Source organism: Colobus angolensis, unplaced genomic scaffold, assembly GCF_000951035.1.
Source record: "Colobus angolensis palliatus isolate OR3802 unplaced genomic scaffold, Cang.pa_1.0 Scaffold2, whole genome shotgun sequence".
In the NCBI taxonomy this organism is placed as follows: domain Eukaryota; kingdom Metazoa; phylum Chordata; class Mammalia; order Primates; family Cercopithecidae; genus Colobus; species Colobus angolensis.
In genome coordinates, this window is record NW_012115154.1 from 3,280,223 (window position 1) to 3,303,037 (window position 22,815).

Below are 22,815 nucleotides of genomic sequence, written 5' to 3' on the forward strand. Positions count from 1 at the left end.
TGTCTCAGCCTCCTGAGTAACTGGGATTACAGGTGCCTGCCACCATGCCAGCTAATTTTTCCATTTTTAGTAAGAGATGAGGTTTCACCATGTTGGCCAGGCTGGTCTCGAACTCCTTACCTCAGGTGATTTGCCTGCCTTGGCCCCCCAATGTGCTGGAATTACAGGCATGAGCCACCGTGCCCAGCTGGCAATGACCTTTTAAAAACAAAAACGTTCAGACTATAATCTAGTTAAAGAATTTTTACCTTTTATGTAGATAAATAAATTAAGGCCGGACATGGTGGTTCATGCCTGTAATCCCAGCACTCTGGGAAGCCAAAATGGGAAGATCACTTGAGCCCAACCTGGGCAACATAGTGAGACCCTGTCTCTACAGAAAAATTTAGCCAGGCCCAGTGGTGCACATCTGTAGTCCCAACTACTCAGGAGGATGAAGTGGGAGGATCACTTGAGCCTAGGAGTTCGAGGCTGCAATGAGCTATGAGCTTGCCACTGCACTCCAGTCTAGGCAATGGAGCGAGACCCTATCTCAAAAGAGGAAAACAACAAGAAAAAAAAATTAAGAACTAGAGGCCAGAGGTGGTGGTTCATGTCTGTAAGGCCAACACTTTAGAAGGCTGAGGCAGGAGATTCACTTGAGCCCAGGCATTCAAGACCAGCCTGGACAACATAGTGAGACACCATCTTTTTATATATATATATGTGTGTGTGTGTGTGTGTGTGTGTGTGTGTGTGTGTGTACTAGAGAGATTTCTTGCCTCATCCAAAGTCACAAGGTCACAAGGTGGGTTAGCCTGAAGCTATGGTTATGACCCAGGTCTCAAGCCAATCCATAACCCAACTTGCCTTTCCCTTTACCAGCTCATCCCATCTTTGACTGTGTCTCTGCATCGTCCTTAAGATTAGCTTCCTTCAAACTACTATCTCCATAGTGAGTTCCCTCAATTCTCACGCATTTTAGGTGCCCAAACATTCACATTCACCTCTCCAAGCATGACCAGTTTTCCAAGTCTGGATAGGATATCCAGCTTCTTCACCCTATATAATCTTCACTACCTTTCTTAATTAGCAACTGACCAACATCACCTTGAAAGAGATTTTGAAGGCTTCTCAAGGGGATGCAGAGAGGTCTTTTGGGTTAGGGTGGAACTGAGATGTTATTTCCCCTCCACCCACCAAGCTTTTCTCTTAATCTTCATTTTCCTTTAGCTCATTCAACCCAGTGTCTCTGCCCATCCCCATGTTTGGGAGATTTTTGTCTTAGTAGTCCAGGCAATAGAATTCTCAGTGGTTTTAGCTTAGAAGAGGCAGCCAAGAAAGGGAAGCTTGAGTTAATCATCTATGTCTATGCATGGTACCACTTCCTGGGAGGGACACAACTGATGCTTGACACACAGGTCCTGACCAAAGATTTTTCTGAGTTGTTGCCAGAACATGATTGACTTAGAAACCAGTGTGACCTGGGACTGGGAAACTCATTAAAGGAATTGGGACTTAAACCGGGAATTGAAGGGCAAGTTGGCTCTAGATCCATAGAAACTGCAGACCTGGGTAGACAGAGATGGTGTTATAGATGGAAGGAGGGGCAGTGGGTCATGGAATAAAGATTGGTGAGCAGGGGAGCAAACCAAAGGGGCAATTGGGAGATTCTGAGTTTTCAAGGCTATTAAAATGCAGTTCCAGGCCCTAGGGAGGAGAGTTCCAGAATATTTTCTCTACACTGCTGTAATTCCTTACACTGCTGAGAGCAGTTTCTTTGACATACTTTGAACTGCAGAGGGCTTTTAGGAGAGCAGAGTTTTGTTTTGAAATAACAGATCACTTCTTGATCTCATTTTTACAATAGTTAGCTCCCCCTTTCACAGTATGTTTCATTGCCCCTTCCTAGTCAAACGGCTAATCTTGGAATGAGGCGGAGGGTCCTGCCCTCCTCTCCCCATCCTAGACAGTAACTTCTGAGGCACTTGTTCCAGGCCAGCCAGCCCTTCACACAAGTCACAGGTGCTGACGGGACAGACCTACGTGTTATTATTAGATAAAAAGAGCTCTGTTGGCCGGGCGCGGTGGCTCACGCCTGTAATCCCTGCACTTTGGGAGGCCGAGGCGGGCGGATCACGAGGTCAGGAGTTCGAGACCAGCCTGACCAACATGGTGAAACCCCCCCTTCTCTACTAAAAATACAAAAATTAGCCAGGCGTGGTGGCGGGCGCCTGTAATCCCAGCTACTCCGGAGGCTGAGGCAGGAAAATCGCTTGAACTGAACCCGGGAGGCGGAGGCTGCAGTGAGCCGAGATCCACGCCACTGCACTCCAACCCCGGGCGACAGAGCGAGACTCCGTCTCAAAAGAAAAAAAAAGCTCTGTCTAACAAAGATCTACCTAAGACCCCGTCAGGGCCACAGAGAAGAAAAAATTCCAAGTCAATCGAAATAACTTGGAAAGAATGCCTTGTGAGCAGAAGGCAGGCTCTAGAGAGAAGACACTGAAAATCACTCAAGGTCTAATTAAGAGTAACATCTCCAGGGCTTGATTCTGCCCTTAAAGCAGAGTAGGAGGGTCGTCTCCCATTCTTCCCGCTGTGTGCCCCATCCCTGAGCCAGTGGGGCGTGGAAATTTCCCCCAGCTCCTGACCAGGGGGCGCCTAGGGGCAGGCAAGATGGAGGCCACGGCTCCAGGCACCTTGGCCAGCAGGCTGTGGGGCTGTCCCCTAGGGGTGAGCAGCCCTGGCGGCCCCTAGAGGCGATTGGTGGGAAATCTGCTCCCTATCGGGGAGGCAGAGGACTGCACCCTTGTCCGGGGCTGAAACTGTCCACGCAGCCATCCAGGAATTTCAGGCTGAGCTTGTTTGGGCAGAAGGGAGGACACCCAGCACTGGCATTGGGAGAACTCCAGACTCCCTACAAGCCCAGAGGCCTTTGGTGTTAGTATCCTGAGACTGTTAGAGAACTTGAGGTCCTGGGAGGACCCTGTTATTTTTATACCTCTATTCATCTAGAACAATGCTTCCCACCTGCTTCCTTTTTTATGTATGTTAGCCTAAATCCCCTGGTGTCCAGGCATATCTGTTGCTCCTTAATTTAAACAAGTAAAAACAAAAAAACCAAAAAAACCCTACATTCTTCTGTTCAAAAAGTTCTCATTTTCCCTGGGCAGTTCAAAATCTTCACAGTTTCACTTTGCTTCCTATTAAAGATTAGTTGGTGTCTGGAAATTGAAGACCATAAAGGCATAGGCTCTAATCTAACATAACCCTGGAGCTGGGCTTGAGGGGCCTCTGCAGATTCACGCTGTTTTCCCTTGGAAGATACCACAGTGTAACTCCTGGTAACAGATGTGATAGAGACATGCAGGGACCAGCGTGGGCAACCACAGCATCACCGTTCCCATCTTCCTGCCCTGTTCCAAGAAGCAAAACAAGGAAAAGTTGATACACTGGGGAAGACCAGATTATTGATGAGAAGTTGTTTTCTGACCTAAAAAGTGTTTTAACATCCCACACTGCCTGATTGGGTTTACCATCTCATTGGCCTATTTTCCGTACTAAAACATAGTGGGAAAGGTGTCGTCCATCTCCCTTCCCCATAATCCCTTAATGAAGACTCTGTTTCCAGCTGCTGCCAGCTGTGGTGATGCTTGACACACAAATCAAGAGTTACTGGTGGCTCTCAAATTGTGAAAATCTAAGAATCACCGGGGGAGCTGCACGCTGGGTTCAGATCCGATGTTTTCGACACAGGGCCTGGGCATGTATATTTTCAACAGTCTCCACATGTGACCCTAACATACCTCAAAGTTAACAAACCCTTGGCGGAGGTCATGCATTGTCTCTGTACGGCAGGACTGAGCTCAGCGGGGAGTGGACCTAGTGGAAACCTCTCCCTGTAATTCATCAGAAACTCCATCACTGAGGACCTAATGGGGTCAGGCTCTGTGTTATGCACTGAGGGTACAGAAGGGACGAAGTCGCAGCCTCCCTGTTCAAACAGCAGGCAGGCAAGCGGGGAGTAGCTCTCTGAGTGGTGGGGTGAGGCCTGATGGAAGGCTCTATGGCTCAGGTAAAAGGCCCTGGCCCCTGTATCTTATTAAAACAACTACATGTGAGTCCCAGAATCACCTCTCCTAGGGAAGGGCTTCTTGCTTGTAAGCTCAGATGTGACAAAGAAGGACACAGTGATCACCTCCAGAACCCACTAGAGGCAAGATAAGGCAAAATGGCTGTCACTTCTCTGTCATCGGGTGACTTCTTGCTTGCACAGGTGGTGAAGTGAATTTTCTTGTTTTCTTTTTTTTTTTTCCTTGAGGTATATCGCAGAAAAATTCACAAGTCTAAAGTGTACTCCTTGAGGGATTATTTTCATATGTATACACCTGTGTAACTACTACCCACATCAAAGAGGTGGCATTCTTAAGGTAGACAAAGACCTCACAGTGGGGACAAGTACTTGTTCGGCTTTGAACAGACTAAAGTAAAGCCTGAGATCTCAGGGTATGGCTGCTTTCCTTGGCCATGCTTAAAATTAACCCCTGAAATTAACAAGTGTCTGGTGAGTACCTGCAATGTGTTGGAACCTTTCGAGGTAAGTCCCAGGGCCCCTCAACTGTTAAGTCCTATATGGGTGGTTTGCAATTTTAGGAGTTGAGTTTCAATAACAGAATTTGTGTTGACCGTGTATACTCTCCATCTACTTTTCTTAATTAGCAATTGATCAACATCACCTTCAAAGGGCTTTTGTAAACTTCTCAAATTTCTGTCACTGTAAATCTTGCCAATAACTGAATTCATGAGGGAATGAATTTGGGGCCTTTACTTGGGAAGGGTACCTCCTTTCTGCCTGCCTCAATTTGTCTTCCTTTTCCTTTAATATTGTATTTTTATTATCTAGGGCAAAAAAAGCATAATAGTACATTACAGCTTATAATGGCAACCCCTGAAGAAAGCAGCAACCCCCATGACAGAGCAACACCCCAGCTGCCAGCACAGCTGCAGGAGCTTGAGCATCGGGTGGCCCGGAGACGCCTGTCCCAGGCCCGCCACCGAGCCACCCTGGCAGCGCTCTTCAACAACCTCAGGAGGACAGTGTACTCTCAGTCTGATCTCACAGCCTCAAAGGTATGGGGACCTGGAGGAGGAGAGGGGACATTTCCACAGGGGAGGAGACGTTTTCACGTGTGGAGGACTGACTGTGCTGCAAGGCAGGGACTGGCCTGGAGCTGCCACTACGGCTGGGGTAGCGACAAATGCCCTAGACAGCGTAATTTATAAACAACAGAAGTTTATTGCTCCTGGTTCTGTCCAAGTCACAGGTGCCATCAGATTGGGTGTCTGGTGAGGGCGTGCTGTCTGGTTCATAGACAGGGCTGTCTTGCTGTGTCCTCACACGGGGGAAAGACAAACAGGTTCCCTCAGGACTCTCTTGTAAGGGCACCAATCAGCTTAATCACCTTCCAAAAGCCCCCACCTCTTAATAGCATCATATCGGGGATTGGGTCTCAACATACTAAATTTTGAGGGGACACAAACATTTAGACCATAGCAGCTGGAGAATCATCTTTCCACCCTACGAACAAGCCCCAGATGCTGGAAATCAGTCAGCCCCGAGTTCCAAGTCCTTGCTGACCCACCAGCATGGACATGAACTCTGGGACTGGGGAGAGCAAAACACATAGGAGTGCTCAGGGGGCTTGCAACTGACTGTGTTATGGTGCAGCTGTGGTTCCCTTCAGCTTCTCTTCGGGCTGGCAGAGCGCTGTGACTCCAACTCCCCTCAAGTCTCCTTTTTAGGCACCCACCAGAATCCTTGGAATCTAGAATGTGAAATCCCAGGCTGCTCTGCCCCCAGCTGCTTTGGGGTCCCGCCCATGCCCGCCCCACACTCTGGCCACATCTCGCTGCAGCAGTTCCCTGAGCCACGCCCGCCTCTCATGGCCTCTGTGTCTCTGCTCATGCAGTTAGCTCTGCCTTTGGGATTCTGTGCACACTTCAAAGCTGAGCTTGGCTTACTCTGCTCAGCTGCCCTGCTCCATGGAATCTTCTGGACCCCTCCAGTTGGACTATTCCCTCCTCCTTGTACATTTCCACAGCCCTTTGCTTCTACCCCCTGTTAGTACCTACTTAATTCTATCTTGTGTTATGAGGGGTTGTTTCCATGCTTGTCTTCCCTGTCAGAGGTCAGCACCCTGAGAGTGGGGACTGTCTTATGTACTCCGTATCCCTGGGACTTAGCACACAGTTTTGCCCTTGTACATGCCCAAGGATACATACAGCCCCTGACAGATATAGGTGGTCAGCCTAACAAACAACATTTAGCATTGCTCGTTTTTGAATGATCTTGCTGCTACCATTTTGACTTTAATACTGTCACATACAGGAAGGAAGGAGGGAAGAAGGAAGGAAGAGAGAGGAGGAGGGAAAGAAAAAGGAAGGAAGGAAGGAAGGAAAGAAGGAAGGAAGGAAGGAAGGGAGGGAGGAAGGAAGGGAGGGAGGGAGAAAAAAAGGAAGGAAGTTGGAAGGAAGGAAGGAAGAAAGGAATGAAGGAGGGAGGGAGGGAAGCAGAAGGGAGGGGAGGGAGGAAGGGAGAGAGGGAGGGAAAAAAAGAAAGAGGGAAATTTAGAGTTTGGGTTGACAGCATTTGATAAGTTTTTAGATCATCTGGAGCGTATGCAGTTAGCAAATAAAAATAGTGGGAGAATAGGACATTTAATATTAACTAGCCCTTTGCACAATGTTACAACTGAGCTGGAGTCTAGCTCTGCTTTGTGCAAGCCTGGGGTTGACGTTCATGCAGACTGTGCCTCTTTCATCACTCCTTATTCCACCTTCAAGCCGCCTCTGTAGTCATTTGCCTTTCTACAGCACTAGCAATTTGCTGAACAAAGCTTAACTCTTTCCAAATCCTTTGACATTTTGGTGAGAACCCATTTCTAGGCTACAAACAAAACTTAGTGCCTCCTGTGCATCAGAACGAACTTCCTATTCTTTTCACTGACGAAGTTAAGGGATGTGACTTTTCATCTGAGGGAGCGTGGCCTCAGTCCTGGGAAGGGATTCCTTGGTCCACAAAACCAGTCTCTGCAGTGAGAGGTTGGCTTTCAGCATTGTCTGTCTATCCTCAGTGGCAGGTTCTGAATAAGGCAAAGAGTCATATTCCAGAACTGGAGCAAACCCTGGATAATTTGTTGAAGCTGAAAGGTAATGGATCCCTACTTGCCAACCCCATCTCCCTCCCTGGAGAAAACTGGTTCTGTTTTTCTGTTGAAAACAGAATTTGGGTTACAATGAATCAATGAATGTTTATTGAGGGCCTACTGTGTGCCAGGAACTGTGCTTGGGCCAATGTTGAGGGTCTCTGTCCTTAGTGAGCCTGCAGTCCAGCAAGACCGGCCAGAGTCACCAGGACATGAGACTTTGATGAGTTCCCTACTGGAGTGCTGCTGAAGGCACCTGATCTCATCTTCAGAGGCCAGAGGAAAAGTGGGCTGTTGCTTGTCTAAGGCTCTCCCCTCACACCTAGAAGGAGAAACTGGGCTCTGGTCTCCCTAATGCTGACCCTGGAGGGTTCGGGGTCCCACCCATGGCCCACCTGGGCCAGAAGGGTGGGACAGACTCCAACAGAGGCCTGACTTTTCTCTTTGTGTTCCTGGCCTTCAACTCCCCAATAGCATCCTTCAACCTGGAGGATGGGCATGCAAGCAGCTTAGAGGAGGTCAAGAAAGAATATGCCAGCATGTATTCTGAAAATGACAGGTAAGACACCACAAACCCCAGGAACCTGGGGACCTGCTGTGTCCTCACAGCCATCAGTACTGTCTGGTAGCAACTCACCCTTCCCTTCCGGCCTGCAGAACTATCAGGGCTGCTGCTCACCATTCAAAACAGCCATATGCTGGAGACCATTCCTTTCTCTTTTATTCTAGTAACATGCATTCAATTCTTTCCCAATTATAAAAATGATCCATGCTTATCATAGAAGATGCAGAAAATACACAAAAGCCCAAAAATATATATTACTTCAGAACTCAAAGAAAATCAATGTTAATTTTCAAGAAAATCCATCAAGTTTTTTAAAAAGTTGCACATTATTCTTTAGAGAAATTAGACCATAGTGTTTATATTATATTGTAGCTTTTTCTATATGTATTTTTTAAAGCCACAACTAATGGCTTTCTTGGAGGCTACATATGACAATCAGGAAAATGTAAATCTCAGTCTATATTCCAGGCCTCCTGAGAACCTAAGAAAAGGTGTCACAAATGCTGAAAGGGGAACATTATTAATATGTCACATTCATAATTTGAAGGAGAAACTGATCTGAGAAATGTACTTTTATAATCTCATGGTTTTTTGTTTTTTGTTTTTGTTTTTGTTTTGTTTTGTTTTTTGAGATGGAGTCTCACTCTATCAGCCAGGCTAGACTGCAGTGGCATGATCTCAGTTCACTGCCATCTCTGCCTCCCAGGTTCATGAGATTCTCCTGCCTCAGGCTCCTGAGTAGCTGGGATTACAGGCACCCGCCACCATACCTGGCTAGTTTTTGTATTTTTAGTAGAGACGGGGTTTCACCACATTGGCCAAGCTGGTCTCAAACTCCTGATCTGAAGGTGTCTACCCGCCTTGGCCTCCCAAAGTGTTGGGAGGCGTGAGCCACCGTGCCCAGCCGAGCTTGCTTTTTTAACTCAACACGGTACCTTGGGGATTATTCCTACAAGCATAAAGAGATCCTGGGTGCGGGTCATGACTTTTCTAAATTGTATCCTACTGTTTCATTCTCTTCAAGGTGTCTTTTGAAGAGCAGAATTTGCAGATTTTGATGAGTCCAATTTATCCTTTTTTTAATGGATTGAGCTTTTGGTTTAAACCTAAGTATGTCATTTTTTCATGCTATTGTAAATGATGCTTTTTAAAATTTCAATTTCCAATTATTCATTGCTACTATGTAACAATATTATTGATTTTTATATTCTGACATTGTCTTCTGCAACCTTGCTCAATTCCCTTCTTGGTTCTAATGACATGTTTGTAGATTATTTGAGATTTTTCTACACAGATAATCACACTGTGTGCAAATAAAGATAGATTTGTTTCTTCTGCTCCAATCTATATTCCTTTAATTTCTTTTGCTTGCCTTACTGGACTGGCTAGAACCTCCGGAACAATTTTGAATAGAAGTAGTAAGAGTGGACAGCCTCACCTTATTCCTGATTGAGAGGGGAAACTGTCTTTTGCCATTAAGCATGATGTTAGTGGTAGGTTTTTTCTGAGATACCCTTTATCAGGTTAACAAAACTCCCTTTTTTTTCGAGTTTGCTGAGAGTTGTTATCATTCATGGATGTTGATTTTGTCAGATGCCTTTTCTGCATCTATTGAGGTTTTTCTTCTGTAGTCTGTTGATATGCTGAATTGCATTGATTGATTTTCAAATGTTGAACCAGTTATCTTGCATTCCTAGGAAAAATCCATTTGGTCGTGATGTGTACACCTACACACACATACATATACATGTATACTTGCTAAAGTTGCTAAGAATGTCTTGTCCATATTCATGAGGGATATTAGTCTATAGTTGTCTTGTTTGTTTTCTTTCCCAGCCTGCTGTCAAACAGTTTTTCTCAGAATGGTTCCTCCCCTTGGTGCCCAACTGAGGCAGTCAGGAAGGATGCTGAGGAGGGGGAAGACGGGGAAGAGGAAGATCAAGAAGAAGAGGAGGAGGAAGAAGAGGAGGAGGAGGAGGAAGAGGAGGAGGAGGAAGAGGAGGAGGAAGAAGAGGAGGAGGAAGAAGAGGAGAAAAAAGTGCTCTTATACTCCCCAGGCACTTTGTCGCCTGACCTCATGGAATTTGAACGGTGTGAACAGCTGGGTGGGGTGGCTTTGTGCACCCATGGAGCTCCCTCCCAGGGGGAAGGGGACAGAGGTTCTGGCTGGAATATGCTGCAGTTGTGTACCCAGCTGGTGTGAACGGTTCATACTAGGCCCTGAATCAGGAACTCTCCAGGATTTTCATATGGGAGGGGCTCAGGGACAGGACTGGCAGAGAGGCTAAAGAAATAGTCTCGAAGCTACATTAGCATAGCACATACACTCATACAGTGTTTTTACTTAGACTGGGTGTTTATTTGGGGTGCCTTGTGGGGGGCACAGCTGATGGTGATTATGAGGGCTAACCCCCCTTTCCCCCAAAACACCCCCCCCCACAAGTCCGCACTGGTCTTCTAGTAGGAAAGATAGGAATGGCTGGCTCAGACGTACCTTGCCACCGCCTCCTCCACAGACTCAAGGCCCCTCAGCAGCCATGTTGGCTTCCAGAGGAGTTGGCTCAACAGCAGGAGGCTGTCTCCACAGCCAAGCCTGACTTTCGGGCTGCAGGATAAAGCTGGAGTCTAATCATGCCCACACATTCATGGGCTCGGAATTTTAAAGAATATTCCCTTAGGATGAGAGCCGAGGCAGCTACGCCTCTTACCTGCTTCTGTCTAACACTGAGGGCTTCACGGGGCAGGGACTGGGAGAACTCAGGGAGGGGCCCCAAAACCCAAGTCTATGTCCTTCATGGCCCCCAAGAAGGCTCTGCTCTCCAAGGGCCATGGGCGTGCAGAGTCAGAGAAGTCTAAGCCCCTGGTGAGCCGTGGCGCCATGGCGGGGCCTGTGTGCTGGGGTCCACGCCATGAACCGAATCCCGGGAAGACGCTTCGAGAGGGAGCTTCAAGGGTGCGAGACGGCACCGCTTCTATTCCAGGTATCTCAACTTTTACAAACAGACGATGGACCTTCTCACCGGCAGCGGGATCATTACTCCGCAGGAGGCGGCGCTGCCTATCGTCTCTGCGGCCATCTCCCACCTGTGGCAGAACCTCTCGGAGGAGAGGAAGGCCAGCCTCCGGCAGGCCTGGGCGCAGAAGCACCGCGGCCCTGCGAGCCTGGCGGAGGCCTGCCGAGAGCCGGCCTGTGCCGAGGGCAGCGTGAAGGACAGCGGCGTGGACAGCCAGGGGGCCAGCTGCTCGCTGGTCTCCACGCCCGAGGAGGTGAGCAGGCCTGCCTGGTGGCGTGGATGGGGAGCAGCAACCACCCTCGCCCTCGCCCGGGGACACCAGGGCTTTGCATTTAGCAGGTCGGAGATGCAGTTTGCCTTCCGGCTCCCAAGGTAGGTTTCCAATTTTCTTATCCTTGGGGCCACGGAACAGTATTTCTTTTTCTGCGGTTAGTTTCCTGGCCTTTCCCTGGGGATGGCAGAAGACAAGGCTTGGGAGGTTGTCTCAGTTAGGATTCTTTGGGCTGCTAGGGCCTGGATTATTAAACCATGAAGAAATGCACTCCTCACACCCGGGAGGTCCGAGGAGGCAGAGGAGCTCACCATATCCGCTTGGATTCTGGCCTCCTTTGGCTCTGCCTGGTTTATCTTTCCCTCCCCTCCCCACCTCCCCCGGCCCCTGTGGCTGTGGAATGGCAGCTAGAGCAATCGAACGGTCATTCTTCCTGCTTTACATCAGGTAAGACAAAAGATTTCTTATGAAAGCTCTTTCTTAAGGGTTAAGGCAGAAGTTTTCCAGAACCGCTCCTCCCCTCTCATTGGCCGGAACTGGCCAAATTGCCAACCTGCTGAGCCAATGACTGGCCATAGAGTGGATCACACTTGGACCAATCAGGTCCAGCCCTTGAAAGGCGGTCAGTTCCCACCCTAAAGAGCACTGGGACCGCTCTGCGAAGGGGAGGTCACAACAACTGCCACTGTAAATGCATTTCTCAGCGTTCAGTACGCTAGTCACGATGGCCGTGGCCATAGTCTGCAAAGCAGAACATCAGGTAGCATTTGAGGTTGCCCAGCACGGAGATAAAAGTGGGCCCACAGCTGCTCCTCCAGAATGAGGACGGCCTCAGAACACTGCTCTACCACACAGCCCAGGCTGCGCTCGCTCCTCTAGTGGGGCAGACGATTCGCACTCTGCACATGCCCTGTGCTTCGTGGACATTTAGCATCCATGGCTTCCACCTGATACATGCCACCCCCTTGTCCTGACTTTCCAAATGCTCCTCAGTCGGGGCGCCTTTGAAGAGACGACATGCTAGTTTCCCAGTGTCTCTCTGTGGAGTCTTAGGGCCAGAGAGCCTCCGATTGACTCTGACCCTGGGGTTACAGCCCTGGAATGCCTCCATTTTTTAGAAAGTTCCTCAGCTATCAGGCCCAAACCTGGAGACGGACAGATGTCACCCTCATTCCTGTCCTTCCAGTTTGCAGGCCTAGCCAGCAGCATGACTTACCCAGAACACCCAGCTCCCGCTTCAGTGACTGTTTCTCTCTCTCATTACACATTTTTTCACACCACTCTGCCCTTTGGTCACCTGTTGATGGTCAACCCTCCATTATCTCCTCTGATGCTTCTCAGCTGAATCACCTGTGGAATTTTTTTCAAACGTAGGGTGCCTGGCCAGGCGCGGTGGCTCACGCCTGTAATCCCAGCACTTAGGGAGGCCGAGCAAGGTGGGAGCATTGCTTGAGCCCAGGAGTTTGAGACCAGCCTGGGCAACACAGTGAGACTGTGTCTCTACCAAAAATTTTAAAAAGTAGAGAGGTGTGGTGGTGTACACCTGTAGTCCTAGCTACTCAGGAGGCTGAGGCAGGAGGATCCTTTGAGCCCAGGAGGTCAAGGCTGCAGTGAGCTATGATCGTGTCACTGCACTCCAGCCTGGGCAACAGAGCAAGACTCTATCTCAAAAAAGAAAAAAAAAAAAAAGTCAGGTGCCAGGCTGCTATCCCAGACCCACTGTATCAGAGCCGCTGAGGGTGGGGCCTCAGGATCTGCGTTTTTAACAAGCTTTCCTGGTGGCTGGTGCAGTGGATCCTATTGGAGGGAACGCCGGTGCAGATGTTCAGTGGCCTACCAGCTACTGCCTTGGTCCTTTCCCTGACCCCCAAGCAAGGGTGCACCAGACTGTGGCTTCTGATCTGGTTTTCCTCTGATGTTGGGTCCACCATGATGCGTTCTGTTCCATGATGGCTCAAGAGAGCCAGATGATTAGGACCTGGTACCCAAGGCATGTATGAAAGGGCAGCCAAACAGATGTGTTTACACCCCCAAAGTGCCAAGCCCTGGAGTCTCACATGAAGAAGATGAAAGGAAAAGACAGTCATGGGCTATGTAAAGATGTTTTGGGCAACAACAGACCACATATACAATGGTGGTCCCATAAGATGATAATGGAGCACATATGGAAACCTGATATACGGCACTGGATATTGGCGTTGCAGATCAAGTAGGGGAAATAATCGATCTTCAGTAATGGAACTTGGATTTTTGGTTTTCCATATGAAAAAAAAAAATATATATATATATATATATGGGCTGGGTGCAGTGACTCTAGTCTGTAATTCCAGCACTTTGGGAGGCCGAGGTGGGTGGATCATCTGAGGTCAGGAGTTCGAGACCAGCCTGGCCAACATGGTGAAACACCATCTTTACTAAAAATACAAAAATTAGCTGGACATGGTGGCGAGCACCTGTAATCCCAGCTACTTAGGAGGCTGAGGCAGGAGAATCACTTGAACCTGGGAGGTGGAGGTTGCAGTGAGCCGAGATCGCACCATTGCACTCCAGCCTGGGGGACAAGAGTAAAGCTCCATCTCAAAAAAAGATATATATACATATGCAATCTAGGTTTGCATAAGTACACTCTGTGATGTTCACATGACAAAGTTGCCTAAGGACACATTTCTCAGAACTTATCCCCATCAGTAAGTGATGCATGACAGTATCTACCAAATGCCTGAGCCATTCTGTCAAACTTGACTGTGCCAGCATGCCAACACATCCAAAGAGAAAACAACCAGAATCTAATGTCTCCAAATCATGGAAACAGCTTTTCTGGGTTTTTCAGGGAGGCCTATGGGCTGAGGTTTTTTGGGTATTAAGGGAAGCTGGCAGCAGATTCCCTCAGCTGTGGCCAGAAGCAGGGCTCTGCCTGCGCTGCTGTGCCCAGGTTTAGGCCAGGCCAGGGCTGGGCGATAAGGTAGGCAGAACAGAGAACTCCCATGCCCGAGGCAGGGACAAAGCCACAGTTACTCCTGCTGTGCAGTGACACCACTGCAGCCCCTAGTCCACCTGGAGAGGTTCTGCTGCACAGCTGTTGTGTTAGAGGACAGCAGCGGGGTCAGATGGGCCCGGGCGGCCCTGGACTGCTCCATTTCAGTTCAGAGAGGAGCTGCCCTGTGAGTGTAGTGGCGCTCTGGAAAGGCTGTGGAGGCTGGTGTGGGGTCCCCTCTCAGGCTGGCTTGTGAGGGAGATTTGCACAGGTGAGCACAATGTGTGGCCTGCAACTCTGGTGGGGTGATTGCTTAAGGACAGGAATTTCAGTTCTCGGTCCCTGTTTCAGGCCTGCCAGGGAGCAACATGGAGCTGATGGGCTTCAGAGCTGATGGACACTGGATCACAGGTCTTTCTGTGGCCCTTTTCCAGATCTTCTTCGAAATGACCACAGAGATATCACGTAGAAGCACTACAGAAAATGTTCGGAAAACTAAGAGAGGGGCCAGAGTCCCAAGGGATTCAGTTCCAGGAAGCAAATTGAAAGGGCAGACATCAATCCTCTTGAAAGAGCTGTGTGTTGCAGGGAGGGGAGAGGAGAGGAGAGACCCTGGTAGAACCTGCCAGTACCTGCCAGTGTAAAGGGGATGCCAGTTAAAGTAAAGCATGCCCAGTTAAATTTTTTTTTTTTTTTTTTTTTTTGAGACGGAGTCTCGCTCTGCCGCCCAGGCTGGAGTGCAGTGGCCGGATCTCGGCTCACTGCAAGCTCTGCCTCCCGGATTTACGCCATTCTCCTGCCTCAGCCTCCCGAGTAGCTGGGACTACAGGCGCCCGCCACTGCGCCCGGCTAGTTTTTTTGTATTTTTTTTTAGTAGAGACGGGGTTTCACCATGTTAGCCAGGATGGTCTCGATCTCCTGACCTCGTGATCTGCCCTTCTGGGCCTCCCAAGGTTCAGTTAAATTTTTAATACAAAAACGTCCCATGCACGATTTGGAGCATTCTTATACTAAAAATTATTCATTCTTTATCAGAAATTCAAAATGTAACTAGGCATCCCATATTCGTATTTGCTAAATAAGTGTAAATCATATTTCTGTAACATATTTAATATTCTCTAACACATTAGGGGGAAGCAGGATGAAAAACTGTCTAAATAGCAAGATTCCAAATTGGAAATATATATTATAGACCTGGGGGAAGTGACTGGAGAGAATTGGATCAATGTGTCAACAATGAACATCTGGGTGGGATTGTTTCTCAGTAATTCTTATTTTCTTGATCTGTTTCTATTTTCCAAAATTTCCACAATGAACATATGTGTCTCTTCTAAAGCAGGTAATGTTCAATTATGTGTCAGGTATATCTGTTATAAAGTAGGTAATGTTCAAATGTAACCAGATACTTCACATACATTATCTTACTTAATTATTGGAATAGCCCTGTGAGTAGACACTGATGTGACTCCCATTTTATAGAGGAGGATTTGTGAGATGAAGTAACTTGTCCCAGGTCACACAGCTAGCAAGGGGCAGGCCTGAGAGTTGGCCTGCCTGCAGCCTAACCCAGAGCCTTCCTGACCCTCTGGATTCAGCTGCCCTGGCATGAGACTGCTAGACTGAGGACCCTGGGCTCCAATAATCTGTCCACCTTGGAGGTTTTGATGAACTTTTTCTCAGTGGTAAACTGAGGCTCTGGTAATTACATCTCACACCTGAGCTCCCACCTTCTTCGGCAAGAGGAGTCACAATCCCTATTTATTCCTGTCCCTCACAGCCACCTCCAGGCTTGGCAGTTTGTCCTGGGCACGCTAGAGTTTAGCATTCACCCCCTGGGAAGAACACCAAGCAGAGCCCCTGGGTGTGGGCCCCCACTCTGGCATGCATGCCCTCTGGGGTGTGGTGTAAAGACAGCGGCTTTCCACTCATCGCTCCCCGGCAGCCCAGAGCAAGCGTGAAATTGTCAAGTTATTTCCCACACATGAAGTGTTGTGCTTTCTTTCAGATCCTTTTTGAGGATGCCTTTGATGTGGCAAACTCCCTGGACAAAAGTGAGGTTCCAAGTACATCTAGCTCCAGGTGAGGAAGAGGGTATGAGATAGCATGCGCCCCTGTGTGGGGGATGTGAGACTGTGTGTGTGCAGGTGTGTTTGTGTGAGTTTGCATGTGCACGAATGTGGTAAGTCAGAGAGAGGGGGGTGTGTGTGTGTGTGTGCGCACACCCCTGCTGGGGTGTTCAGGAGCCCCTCCTCTGCAGCCCCTAGATGGGGGTTGTATTAGTCCATTCTCACACTGCTACAAAGAACTACCCGAGACTGGGTGATTTATAAAGAGAAGAGGTTTAAGTGACTCACACTTCCACAGGCTATAAAAGAGGCATGCCTGGGGCGGCCTCAGGCAACTTACAATCATGGTGGAAAGCAAAGGGGAAACCTGTAAATCCTCACGTGGCAACAGGAGAGAGTGTGAAGAAGGGGGAAGTGCTACACACTTTTCAAACAACCAGATCTTGTGAGACCTCTGTCATGAGAACAGCAAGGGGCACATCCACCCTCATGATTCAATCACCACCCCCACCAGGCCCCGCCTTTGACACGTGGGGATTATAATTCGACAGGAGATTTGGGTGGGGACCCAGAGCCCAAGCAGATCCGGAGCCTAATTCAGTGGGCATTCTTGGGGATCCCCTTTTTTTCTGTGACTGGAAGTGAGCTGGTTCTAGGATTGTGTCACAAACCTGGGGATGACATTATCTGTGGTGTCTTTAGAGTAGAAAATTCTTCTATCCTGGTGCAGGGCTGGGACACACCAGGTTATCAGCTGTAGGTTGTGAAAAGTCATCTGTTCACTGTGCACCCTATTCCCAGTGTGTGTTAGTCCTGCTAACCTCTGCTGAGGGCTGCTATATCCCTGCCTTAAGTCCATTATATACTAAATGCCATAGACTGGATGGCTTATAAACAAAAGAAATGTATTTCTCACGGTTCTGGAGGCTGGGGAGTCTATGATCAAGGTGTTAGCAGAGTCAGAGCCTCGTTTTTTCACAGAGGGCACCTTCCGGATAAAACTTCACATGGTGAAGGGGCAAGAAATCTCTCTGGAACCTATTTCTTTTTATTAATTTTTTTTTTTTTTTTTAAGACAGAGTCTCACTCTGTTACCCAGGTTGGAGTGTAGTTGTGTGATCTTGGCTCACTGCAACCTCCACCTCCCAGGTTTAAGTGATTCTCCTGCCTCAGCCTCCCCAGCAGCTGGGATTACAGGTGCATACCACTATGCTTGGCTAATTTTTGTATTTTTAGCAGAGACGGGGTTTTGCCGTGTTGACCAGGCTGGTCTCGAACCCCTGACCTCAGATGATCCACCCACCTCGGCTCCCAAAGTGCTAGGATTACAGGTGTGAGCCACAATGCCTGGCTCTGGGGCCTGTTTTATAAGGGCACTAATCCCATCATGAGGGGCCCACCTTCATGCCCTAATCTATGATCTCCCAGAGTCCCCCACCTCCTAACACCATCACCTTGGGGGTTAGGCTTCAGCATATGAATTTTGGAAGAACAATCAGTCTGTAGCACCCAGGGCAGCTTGTGGGCAAGTTCTCCCAGCTGACCTGGAAGGAGAAGGTGGGAGGGGGCTCTGGGGCACAGAGAATAAGGGCCAACATGCAAACAGGCCTGGGCCCTGAGTTTAGGGGACTGAGTTCTGCAAAAGCGGGTTGCTGCTTTCCATGGTGCTGATGGAAATGGATATGGAAGGAGAGGAGAAAAGGATAGCTGACCCCATGAAGTGGGAAGACACAAAATAGGATGTGAAAAGATTTTAAAACAAGAAGCAGCTCGACTAACCATGTCCTGAAGGAGTGTTTTCTGAGCGAGAAATCCATTTAGGACTGAAATTCCCTTGCTGCTTTGCTTGAAAAACCTGTGGTCTTAGGGCCTGAAGGCACAGGTTCTTCAGATACCTGTGCTGCTGTCGTGGCTAAAAAGAATCCTGGATGCTTCATTTTTCTGCTTTGGGAGTGAAAGTGACATATCCTTGTGATCCCAATGAATATCTCCATTGTCCTCTCAAGGGGAGCCTGGCCTATGGGTGCCTGTGAGGCCTTGGGGCCACAGCTGTCCCCCGTAACCCAGCTGGCCTTTCGGCAGAGCTTCAGGCAGGCCACACATCAGCATTTTCCCTCCATTCTCCCTGTTCCATCCAGGCCTAGATGGACTTGGGGAGAAATGGGGTTGTCAGAGGAGGGCTTTGTCCTCTCCAAATCGACCTTACAGAGTGACTCAAGCGCTTCTCAGCTGTGAGTTGAGTTTCATTTTGCTGCAATTGGCTGGAAGAGACATTCCTGTTTCTGTGCTGAGCTTGGGCTGCAAAGACAGCCATCAAGAAGCTGCCAGCCTGTCCTTGCCAAGCAATATTCAGAACTCCCTGCACTGCTGATGGAACAGAAAAACAATCTATTAAAAATATTCCACTTACCCTAGAAAAGTCAGGGGTTGCTGCCAGAGAGTTCCTCAGCTGACTGTGGAGCCTCATCCTGGGAGGAAGTGAGGGCTGCCTACTGACTCACAATGAGTGAGTGCCAGCTGTCCTGCAGACACACAGCCTCTGTGCTCCAAGGAGCCCTTTGAAGCAGGGCCCACATTGCAGGGCCTGGCTCTTAGCGGGCATTCCTAAATGTTGCATGAGCCCCTGCCACCTTTCCTAAAGGCTGAGCTATCTCATCATCTTCTGAGGCCCCGCAATAACAGTTGCCGTTAGCTTTTGAAGGACTTTAATGTCTGCTTCCAAATTGTGCTGCTTATGGTGACATAAGCTTGAGTCACACAGGGCTTCTCCCCTTGTCCCAGACAGGCGGGAGGAAAAGAACCTGCACAACAGGCCTCGTTTCTGCACCAGGGCTTGAGTTCCACGTTAGACCTGCTGAGCAGTGGCAGCTCAGCGAACTGAACTCAAGACATGCAGCGTGCTCTGGAGCTGCCTCAGCAGCCACGGTGCAACCAGAACCGTGGGGGCATTCTGCAGAAGATTGACTGAGGGACAGAGGAACTCTTGTTCCCTTGTTCCAGCAGCCACAGCTCAGAACACTAAATTAGGGCACAGGAGTCAGTCTCGCCACAGTCTCGATTTTCCAGGGGATTCCAGACATGATATGTGAGCAGAGGTAACACAGACCTTTCAAGGAGAGGTCTGGGCTGTCTGAGGATTTACAAGTGCTTGGTTCACACTGTAACCCAAATCTTTCAGGGGAGGGGGGAGCAGAGTTGAAAGATCAGGATCCTGAATATTTGTTGTCTCTTCTTCCTTTCTATTGTCAGTTCAATGCTTGCCAGCTGCAACCCAGAAAACCCAGAGGAGAAGTTTCAGCTCTATATGCAGATCATCGACTTTTTTAAAGGCCTTAGCTGTGCAAACACTCAAGTAAAGCAGGTAAGACAGAGTAGAGGGCCGTGGTACCTCCGCCCACCTCGCTTAAATAGCAAAAAGGGCTCCTAAGGGCAGCCCTCACCACACCTCACCCCAGTCATACCATAAAGGGCCACTGGGCGGGGACACTCTTTCATTCTCTCTAGCTTGCTCCATGAACGGTCACCTTCAGCCTGATGCATCCTGTAGAATGAATGGAAGATAGCCAGGGAAACAGGAAAGACAGAGAGGTGTCCTCGAAGGCAGGGGTCCCAAATCCCTAGACCACAGACCAGTACAGATCCATGGCCTGCTAGGAACAGCACAGCAGAGGGTAAGCCTGACCACCTGAGCTCTGCCCCCTGTCAGATCAGCGGTGGCATTAGATTCTCATAGGAGCGCAGACCCTATTATGAACTGCTCATTCAAGGGGTCTAGGTTGCTCTCTCCTTATGAGAATCTAACTAATGCCTGACGATATGAGGTGGAACGGTTCCATCCTGGAACTACCCTCGCCTCCCAGGTCTGTGGAAAAATTGTCTTCCGTGAAACTGGTCCCTGGTTCCATAGAGGTTGGGAACAACTGCTCTAAGGCAGACCTGGACTGGAGCCCTTTGAAGCAGGAACCCTATCCCAGGGGCCTGACTCTCAACAGGCATTCATAAATGTTGTGTGAACCCTTGACACCTTGCCAAAACACTGAGCTATTGCATCACCTTCTATAATTTTCATCATCTTCAGTAATATTTGCTGCCAGCTTTTGAAGGATAGTAATGTCTGCTTCCAAATTGTTCCACTTAGTGCTATGAGTAGCGCGACTCTTGGTTAGGAGGGCCATTCCTGGAAGCTTTTGTCAGGGAAGGGGGATTATGCCTGAGCCACCAAGGGGACAGGTCCTTTCAGATTCATAGCCATGGATTTTTCTTCACTAATTTAGCAATAATACAACTGCTTATTTAAAAGGGAAGTTATAATAATAGCAAATGTTTGTTTAAAAATAGTCAGGACACCTGTTCAATAGGCTAAGGTATAACTTGCCCTTTTCCAACTCAGTCTTCGTTTCCCTCTGCTGGGACCGTGGCGAATCCTCACATGGAGCCCTCCCCTGCAGTCTGCTCTCCCCTTCCCACCAATCCTTGGGTGACTGTCCCCTGGACCAGTTGTCACCTCTTTCTCTCAGATACAGTTAAATTAGCCCATTTTATCAAGACTTTGAGAATAGACAAAAGGACAATCTTTGCTTTCCCTCCTTCTCCACATGTGGCAGAAAAGATAACAAGCAGGGATTCTAGCGTCCATACAAAGCAAAGGTGTGGCCGGGCGTGGTGGCTCACACCTGGAATCCCAGCACTTTGGGAGGCTGAGGTGGGCAGATCACTTGAGCTCAGGATTTCAAGACCAGTCTGGACAACATAGTGAGGAAACCTCATCACTACAAAAAATACAAAAATTAGCTCGGTGTGGTGGTGCATGCCTGTAGTCCCAGCTACTCAGGAGGCTGAGTTTGGAGGATCGTTTAGCCTACAAGGCAGAGGTTACAGCGAGCTGAGATCACGCCACTGTACTCCAGCCTGGGCAACAGAGTGAGACTCTCTCAAAACAACAACAACAACAAAACAAAGCAAAGATGCCAAACTTCAGCACTCCTAGATTCCCGATGCCTCAGCGTTGCAAGAGCGGGGCCCAGAAATCTGCATTTTGAATGAGCTGTCCAAGTGGCTCTGGGGCAGGAGGACTCAGGCTTTGATAGACTCTGGTGTAAACAGAAAAGTTTCATTCTCCTCTCAACCTCTTGAGCCATTGTCTTCCCACTGAACAAGGGGCCCACATGATTTGCCTGGAGGCTGTGGTCCCACCTCCCTGACACTCTGGATCCCTATTTCCCTGCCCCTATCAGGAGAGCATGGTGAATGGGAACTGCTTCTCCAGGGCAGGAAAGGCTCCGTTTGTGGAGGTTGTCCCCACTATCAGAATGTCACCCTTGGGACCAGGTCCCACATTCATTAGATGGTTGACTGGGGTCAGAGATGCCACCTGGGTCCATGGGGATCAACCCCAAACTGCAGGGCCGACAAGTTACAGGCGTCATTTTCAGCTGGGATGGAGAGAGATAGAAGGAGCAAAACCTCAGGAACGTATTTTTAGAGGAAGAAGTCATGGAGAGTCCTGAGGGGTTGGCTGGGATCACTGTTTACAGTGTCCCTTTAGGGACTGAGAAACCCTTGCTAAGCAAACACTGCTGCTGCTTTTTTTTTTACTCAGGCTGGCATGCAATCATGGTTTGATCTTGGCTCACTGCAACCTCTGCCTCCCAGGTTCAAGAGATTCTTGTGCCATGGCCTCCCGAGTAGCTGGGATTACAGGTGCACACCACGACGCCCAGCTAATTATTTTGTATTTTTAGCAGAGACAGGATTTTGCCACATTGGCCAGGCTGGTCTCAAACTCTTAACCTCAGGTGATCCGCCTGCCTTGGCCTCCCAAAGTGCTGGGATTACAGGGATTGAGCCACCATGACCAGCCACAGTACTGCTGCTTAAAAACAAACAAACAAACAAACAAAAAACCTAATAGGTAACTCATGTACATGGCATAAAATTTACAAGTTACCAAAAGATATACAATGGACACTTACTTAGTCTCTCTCTCTCTCTTCCTTGCTTCCTACCCCATACCCTCCCCCAGAGGCAACTGCAGTGACCAGTTTCTTGTACATTCATCCAAAGATATTCTACAGATATTATATATTCTTTCAAACACAAATAGTAGTAGCCTACGATACACATTGCTTTGCACTTTGCCCTTTGTAAATAGCGTATCCCACAGATAGAGCACTATCTCATTATTGTTGGAAACGAGCTGCACGGTGTTCCATTGGTGGGAGCGCTGTGGTGCAGTGTACCATCTTCTATTGGTGAGCATTTGGATAAAGCCTTATGAGGTCCTCTGTCTCTCTTGTGGGGCCCTGGAAATCCCCAGGATAAAAAAGAAGCCAGTTCTGCTCTGTCCTTTCTGGAGGTCATAGAGTGCTGAGCTGAGTGAAATTGAAATGGGACCTTCCCCCTTTAGAGCCTTTGCTTCCTGGCCCAAGCTGGAGGTGAAAATGCAGCTGAAGAGACATAGGCTAGAGTCTGGGGGCTGGGCACACCAGAGATGCAGGAGCCTTCCCATCTGCCTGGGGCCTGAGACCCACAGATAAAAAGTGAACCTCTTCCACTATGTGTCTTGCAGGAAGAATCCTTTCCTGTTGACGAAGAGATGATCATGTTGCAGTGCACAGAGACCTTTGATGATGAAGATTTGTAATGCAGAAGAGGGGCTGGGAGGGGAGGGGCTCAATGAGGTGGGCAGTTGCCAAGGTTGAATGCTGGCAGCTAAGGTTGCACCTGCCTTGGCCTCCA

At 48.8% G+C, this 22,815-nt stretch overlaps 1 protein-coding gene across 1 annotated transcript in view; it reads left to right on the plus strand.

Moving 5' to 3' along the window:
* Positions 1–22,720, plus strand: part of STRA8 (stimulated by retinoic acid 8) — a 26,780-nt gene extending 4,060 nt beyond the window's left edge. Inside the window, exons 2-9 of the mRNA XM_011941550.1 lie at positions 4,915–5,112; positions 7,116–7,191; positions 7,662–7,746; positions 9,604–9,630; positions 10,734–11,019; positions 16,017–16,090; positions 19,327–19,438; positions 22,646–22,720. Coding sequence (XP_011796940.1) covers positions 4,915–5,112; positions 7,116–7,191; positions 7,662–7,746; positions 9,604–9,630; positions 10,734–11,019; positions 16,017–16,090; positions 19,327–19,438; positions 22,646–22,720 — 933 coding nt within the window. The remainder of the gene's footprint in view (positions 1–4,914; positions 5,113–7,115; positions 7,192–7,661; positions 7,747–9,603; positions 9,631–10,733; positions 11,020–16,016; positions 16,091–19,326; positions 19,439–22,645) is intronic.
* The last annotated feature ends 95 nt before the right edge of the window (positions 22,721–22,815 follow it).